Source organism: Macrobrachium nipponense, chromosome 41 (genome assembly GCF_015104395.2).
Source record: "Macrobrachium nipponense isolate FS-2020 chromosome 41, ASM1510439v2, whole genome shotgun sequence".
Classification (NCBI taxonomy): domain Eukaryota; kingdom Metazoa; phylum Arthropoda; class Malacostraca; order Decapoda; family Palaemonidae; genus Macrobrachium; species Macrobrachium nipponense.
The window spans coordinates 49,064,477-49,071,976 of NC_061102.1; the positions used below are offsets into that span (position 1 = coordinate 49,064,477).

Below are 7,500 nucleotides of genomic sequence, written 5' to 3' on the forward strand. Positions count from 1 at the left end.
AGCTAAAAAGTTATAACAGGCAGTCCCTGGTTATTGGTGGACCCGGTTAATGGCGATCCGGTTTCGCCATAAAATTGGCAGTTTATGGCGCCATAACGGACTGAGTTTCGGTTATTGGTGCCATAAGATGCCGATAATAGAGTTATGATGCCATAACATACCTTACAAAGGTGCCATTAACTGAAAGTTGGCGCCATAAATGCCATAAATCACCAAGTTTTGGGTCATGGTGGTTTTCACTTTTCAGCAACCACCAAGAACAGAACATAACTAGGAACTGCCTGTTAATCCAAGTTCATATAAAATATCAAGACCACAATGTGGTCTTGATATTTTATATAAACATTTCATTCTTTACATGAAAAACCTCTGTATCAGCACAGCCTTTCCCCCACAGTTTTTCTAAGTAAAAGAACTATCTTCGGTTACTTAGAATCTCCCTATTATAAAAGGCTTCAGTTCTGTGAAGAAAAATAGTCTAAATGATGCCTTATTAGCTTGATAATTTATGGTTGATGCTCATTAATCACACAACATTGTACTGCATAGTTACAATCATACATGCCTGATTTATGGGAAATGTTGCCTTTGTGAATTACATGAAAATAGCTTTATGTGAATTGTTATAACCAAATATGTCATAGATGGTTAATTTTTGCCTTGCAATTAGGAATATGCATAGGTACTAATTTAATGAAACATTTTTTAATTGTAAAATGATGGATTTTCCAGGTACTCAAAGTGTCAATGTGACGGACAACACGTACAACTCATTGTTGGTGAATGTACCATTATTCATACTCCCTGGGTTTGCAGGTGGGGAAGTCAAGGTGAGAAGAGATTGGTAGCTCTTTTGTGCTTTCAGGGACAGTCCTACCTTTAGACAAATACCTGTTGTCTTAATTCGGTCTGATCAGCTGTTGTTGAAAAGTCACTGAGTTTTATCTGGTCTTCAGTAAAACTTATTTTTCCATAAAGATGACTGCAACAATAACGATATTTCAACATTTTTGATAAAACTATACCTTGGTGTAAATTATTTACTGAATTATCCTCAAAATTAGTAATGTTATCAATGAATATGCCTTAGGCAGTAATTGATATAATGTATTTTTTTATCCTTGTCCCTGTCTTCGAAATTACAAAGAGAGGAGAAAACATTTATTTCTTTTTCAGTGTATTATTTCATCGTTACATATCTCTCAGGCAAATAGAAAATTAATTTAAATAGCAAGGGTTTTATTGTAGTTAATTTGATATCATAGTTAAGACAGCAGCCTTTCAGACTAATTACCAATAACACCAGGTATCATAATAGTGTTTTCCTTCCATTTATAGGCACAGATATACGTAGCAAAATCCAACACCTCTCTTCTGGCAGAGGCTGTATATGCCATAGTCCCCACGACTGGGCCAGCAGCACCAGTTCCAGCATCAACTAACTTGACTTTTTCAGGTATGTATTTGGAGAAAAAACATTTATCATACGAAAAGTCTCTCTCTCTCTCTCTCTCTCTCTCTCTCTCTCTCTCTCTCTCTCTCTCTCTCTCTCTCTCTCTCAAACTTGTATATTTTAGGGATTTTCCTTGGATCTTGACTGTACTATGTGTTCCATTAATATTTGTTCCACCTCTTCTTCATAGGTAAGCTAACATATGCCAACAGAAACTCTTGCTCATAGAGTAACTATAATGTTCTCTTGTTATTCATACAAAAACTGAAAGATATCAAATATAACTCTAACAGTGTAAATATTAAGCAAACGAACTTAAACGATCTGTCTAGAAAATAATCTGTTAGATTTGTGGTTCTGGATTCTCGAACTGGCCAACTTGCACATTTCTCTATGGAACATATATACACATTATTTGCGGAAAATTCGCCTATTCGCGGAATTTTCCACTGATTACTGTATTTTCTTATGATTTTCATGACTAAATGCACTTTTTGTGATAAGACTTTTAAAATAGTCTGGTACAGTATAAGAATTTTTAGATTTTTTTGTTTGAACTATCAAAATGGTCAATTCTAAGCATTTTTAGGGGGGTTTTAAGTATTCGTGGATTTTAGCTATTCGGCGGGGGTTGTGAATACTGGGGGTCAACTGTATGTTATAATAGTTGTAAATTATTTTATTATTAGCCTAATGAGATTTAAGATATTCAGTGTTGTCAGTTTTTTTACCTAATCCTTTGGTAACATCGAATCACTTAATTTGTTTTTCTTTGCTCTCGCAACTTCAGTGACTCCTTCTAACTACACAGTGCGGAGGCCTAATGTTTTAGAAGTTGAAATGAAAGTTCCTAAGGGTGTTGCACACGAAATGATACTGTCCCTTACTGCTCCTGCTGACGCCCCAATATGTGCCACTCATGTCCTCTTTGTAGGGGAGCTAATGCCCTGTGTAAATGGGTCGAAGGCTACACACACGATATCTAGGTAAGAATCTTAAAAAGTCATCAAGAATGCCAAATGTTTTATGCAGTGGAATGAGTCTTATATAACATATTCAGTATTATTTGTTCTTATGGGGATACGTACAACCAACGTCTTTTATATCTGAAGTATCCTTCAGCATAAGCTGAAATGGACATTGAATCTTGGTAACAAGGTAGTTAAATGATGGCGATGGGAGAGAGGGGATATCTCCTCACTCACTTCCCTCTTGCTACTTCACTCTTTCTTCAATCACCACTTAGAGGGGCCGCTTCTGCTGTTCTTCTCCTTGTGCATTGGTTGGATTTTGGTTTAGTGGCTTGCTGCCATTATGTTCCATGTTACCTTATTCCTATGCTATGTGCCTTGGTTGTATTTTGCTGTATCTTGTGGTTGTTTTTCTCAAATATGGAGGAAAAACATGATCAGATCCAATGTGGGGGCCATGGGCTGCAGTGTCATTGGTTCATGTCTCCCATATCGGTAGTCCCGTGTGTTTTGCTTCAACGGTAGGGGTAAGGAATGTGCTTTTTACCTTCCCTGTGATAAATGTGCTTCTTAGACCTTCCCTCTGTGAGAGAAGTATGATAAGAGAAGGAAAAAGGCCTTGAAGATTTTGCTAGGTTCCTGGGGAGTGAGGGGGTAACACTCCTCCATTGGCAGAATAGTTTGTTCCTTCTTGTCACCAGCTGCAATTCCTCTTCCATATACACTTGGCTTATCCCCTTTTTAAGGGGAATAATTTTCCTACAACCCACAAACCCCTTTATCACTTGTCTGAGGATGAGGAACCTTATAAGGTGATGTCTTCCTTTTGACAGCCTCTGAAAAATTTGACCCACTTTGAATATTCCAGGTAGTCCATTGCTTGTTGCCTTCCTGGACTTAACAGCAAGAAGGAGGAATGACCACCCAACCAGCCACTGGTGTGTCTGCTTCTGCTTCCACAGTTCTGGTGCCTACCTCATCTGGTACAGGTGATCCTCCAGTGACTGTGGCGAAGGGTGTAGCTGAACAGGTAGGTGTTACGACTTCCTTCTCCCCAACCTGGACCATCTCTAGGAATGCGGAACGAGTAAGAAGGAGGGCTTCTCTTTCAACACTTTGGAGGAAAATTCATTGGAATCTGTGACAATGGCAACACTGCTGGCTGTCTAATGGCCAGACCTATGAATAAGTTTGCTCACAGGCTACCCTGTGACTAGTGTTGCATCACCCTCAGACAAGAGTGCAACTAACAGGAGGTTGTTAACGTCTGGTGGTAGGGTTCTTTTCTGTCTGACACACATGGTTATCCTACTATTGAATGAACCTTCTTTGAAGGAGAGATAATATTTTCTCCTTGTTTTCTTGCCAAGTGTCTCATAAGAGTCGCTTCTTGCTGCAGAACAATTTGGTGTTGGGCTTTCCTCTGTGCTTTTTTTGGGATGGGAAGGCAGAGGCTGTGATTGAGTTTCTTCAAGAGAATTCCCAGGACTCCCTCTTCAGTGGTGCGGTGTCCTTCAATCCTTTCAGGCTCTTGACCTCCGTTGTGTCAAGCTTGCACTTCAGAAGCCAAGACAAGAGCAGCAGTCTCCTTTCTTTTCTGGGAAGTTTAGGGAACCTTCTCATTCCTTTTGTGACCCCTTCTCCAGCTTGTCAAAGAATTATATTCTGTTCCAGAATACAAAGTAAGTCATCTGCATCTATCAGTGGTTTGTCAAGAAAGGAAAGTTTCCTGTCATCTTTGCTCTCCTTCAGGGTTCCCAGTTGCAGAATATGTATACAGGCTGTCCCCGGGTTACGACGGGGGTTCCGTTCTTGAGATGCGTCGTAAGCTGAAAATCATCGTAAGCCGGAACATCGTCAAAAATCCTAAGCAAACCTTACTTTTAATGCTTTGGGTGCATTGAAAACTATGTAAACTGCATTCTTATGGCATTTACCATCAAAAAACCTTCAAATATTGATTATTTTGCATTTTTCCTGTCATATTACATCTGCCTGATGAGCGTTGTAGGCGTCGTAACCCTGGAACATGCGTTGTAACCCTGGAAATAATGTCTGAAGAATATAACTGAAAAGCTTGTAACCTTGGAACGTCGTAAGCCGAGACCGTCGTAACCCAGGGACTGCCTGTAATAAAAATCTGCATCAATAAGTGTTTTGTGAAATATGGAATCATTCCTTTCTAATTATCATTTTTGTACTCCTGCAGTCTTTCCAGTTTCAAAATACTAAACAAATAATCTGTATGAAAGATGTTTAATGGATGTAAGAAACCTTCCTTTCCAAATGTCTTTATTGGATTCCTTCAGAGTTATCTGTAACAAAATTTGAAAGTAAATCATGTGCATCTATCAATTATTTTTTGATAGAGGAAAGTTTCCTTTTCCATTTGTCTTTGTTGTTCACCTTCAGTTTCCCTTTCCATGATATCAAAACAAATCATCTGCATTTATTGATATATTGTGGATAACGGAAACGTTCCTCTATAGCGCACCAATAACACATTTAACCCCCCCCCCTTTTTTTATGTCTACCTCAATCATGTGTATTAGAGAAAAAGTTTTCAGTCATACGTATTAGAGAAAAAGTTTATAGTTATATTGCAATTAATTATTCTTTAAATAAGGGAGCATGCTGCTGGAGTTTATTTTTTATTCTGGAGCCATTGCCTCTGTAAGAAACGATAGCTCTGCATATGTTGTCAGTTTGCCTTTAGACCAAGGTGACCAAGAAGCTTGTAATACTTGAATTTTATATGGCTCTCTCCTACCCTTGTAAACTTTCTGTGAATAAATACCTTTAATTGTAATTTTCCAAGAACTGAAGTATCTAAAGAGAAGCTAATAATGCTTGAATTTGAGAAATAAAATAGATCTACATTATTTTGAGATATTTGAAATCTTTGTGCATTTGAATAGACAATTAAAACATTGATTCAAACATAACTGCAAATATTTTATGCAGGTAAAGGTGTGTTGTTGACCTTTGTTGAGTTGGTTGTGATTTGTGAAGGGTTGCTGAATGTAAAGAAGGCAAAGAATTGTAATTGGTTCAGTGAAACTCCTGTGTGGGTCTTGGCTCACTGGGAGTTTATGGGGTTTGTTGTTAATGCCTTTGACAGTGAATCATTTTCATCAAAGTAATAATTGTTCAGAGCTTGACAGGAAATGGTTACTTGCAATAAAATAAGGTAGCATGTAAATAACACATTTAACAAAACATCTCATGTTTAAAGACTGAAAATCCAATTAAACTCGCCATTATTAAAATAGTTATCTGTGAAAGACATTTAAATTGGTGTATGTGTTACACTGTCACTAATGTATTTATCATATATTCTCACAACAGTGATGGGAAATCTGCTGAGGTGAACCTTGGTAAAGTGTGTCGCATAGAACAGAGTGTGGTTGGTTTTCCTGACACAGATGTGATACGGGTGCTTGCAGCATTTCAGCCTGCCCTGTCTGCAAGTGGCTCTCGACAGGTTTGTGTACTAGTGCATGCCTCTGCTTGTTTTCTTTCAATTAAGAGCATTCGCTGTTCATCTGTTTATTTTTAAGGTACAGTAAAAGACACACAGATATGGAGGACCCAAGAATGTAATTTGCTGTAACTTATAATTACATTACTGCGATAACCCCAAATCACAACCTTGAATCCATAGTAAAATCTGAATATGTATAAATATCGTAAGTGGACTTCCATTAGTTCTACTTTTGAAATGATATCATCAGCATTAATTTTGATGATTTTATATATTTTGAGTTAATAATTGTGTGTGCTATCAAGGAGAATATCAGGGATAATTCTGTGTGCCATCAAGGAAAATATTATGGAAAATTTATAAAGCAATGCAAGCAGAAGCCAGAAAGTTGTATGCATTAAGCCATTAGTTTATGATCATGATGTAATTCTCAATGATCAGGTCATTATAATTGAAAGACCTCATAGTTTTTTGTTCAATTAGAATGACTCTAAGAGCAAAATAATTCCATCTTTGACACTTGGTCAAAGTATATGTTTTTATGATCATCATTCTACTGGAACATAATTTATGTCAGGATGTACAATTATCAGAGGAGTAGTCAACATAGCTCTCTAAACAGTTACGAGGTCAGGGCATACCTCATGAAGATTGCTCCTACAAGTATGTCAAAAAATCTCTTGCGATGAGATTAATTCACGATTATGCAAGACCATTACGAATAATTCCACTCCATTTCCATTTCACCAACATTTATTTCATAATGCAAGTCCATGAAACAATTAAACTCATTTCAAAATTGCATTGGATATTGCAGCATTGAGCAACCATGCTCTTATTATTTTGCTGCTGTTATTAAAGAAGAAACTGCATGCCTGTAGAAAGCAAAGATTTTATGGTGATACAATTGAAAACCCTTGTTACGAGTAATAAATGAGGACCCTGTACTGCCCTTGGCTCCCCAGCCTGAGTGTGCGGGAGGGATATTAGTAATAATCCTGATTGGAGTTGATGTTGTTGCCAATAATAACAATCTATAATTTTTAGTTTGGAAACAATTTTTCAAACCTTTCCCATCTCTCTCTTTTCAGTTTACTGCTGATGTGAAATACAATGGAGTTAAGCAGAATATCAATGCGCAATCAGCTGCAGTTTATCCAGGTTCTGGAGGAGTAAGTATGTCATGAGAAATACTTTTTATCAAAAACCAGAGAAAATCCTTCCACTTATGTACTTAGGGTAAAATGAAATTTAACACTAGAATAAGGGTAATAAAGACAGGACCATTTTCAGAAGGACAGAACTGTGAGTCTTGTCGATGTTTTTTATATTTTTGTTTGATGAACTGATTTTAAAAATATATTGAGCATAGTGAAAATGACCTCATGGTGCTTATTGCAGCATTGAACAACCATGCTCTTATTATTCTGCTGCTGTTATTAAAGAAGAAACTGCATGCCTGTAGAAAGCAAAGATTTTATGGTGATACAGTTGAAAACCCTTGTTACGAGTCATAAATGAGGACCCTGTACTGCCCTTGGCTCCCCAGCCTGAGTGTGCGGGAGGGATATTAGTAATAATTCTGATTGGAG

The 7,500-nt window shown here is 37.4% G+C and overlaps 2 protein-coding genes across 2 annotated transcripts in view; both read left to right on the forward strand.

Annotated features, from left to right (window-relative positions):
• Nucleotides 1-7,500, forward strand: part of LOC135212851 (uncharacterized) — a 40,377-nt gene that overhangs the window by 32,729 nt on the left and 148 nt on the right. Inside the window, exons 15-19 of the mRNA XM_064246618.1 lie at nt 733-830; nt 1,339-1,456; nt 2,244-2,439; nt 5,773-5,908; nt 7,000-7,080. Coding sequence (XP_064102688.1) covers nt 733-830; nt 1,339-1,456; nt 2,244-2,439; nt 5,773-5,908; nt 7,000-7,080 — 629 coding nt within the window. The remainder of the gene's footprint in view (nt 1-732; nt 831-1,338; nt 1,457-2,243; nt 2,440-5,772; nt 5,909-6,999; nt 7,081-7,500) is intronic.
• Nucleotides 5,786-7,500, forward strand: part of LOC135212750 (uncharacterized) — a 74,953-nt gene continuing 73,238 nt past the window's right edge. The window contains exons 1-2 of the mRNA XM_064246477.1: nt 5,786-5,908; nt 7,000-7,080. The gene's annotated coding sequence lies outside the window, so the exon portion shown is untranslated. The remainder of the gene's footprint in view (nt 5,909-6,999; nt 7,081-7,500) is intronic.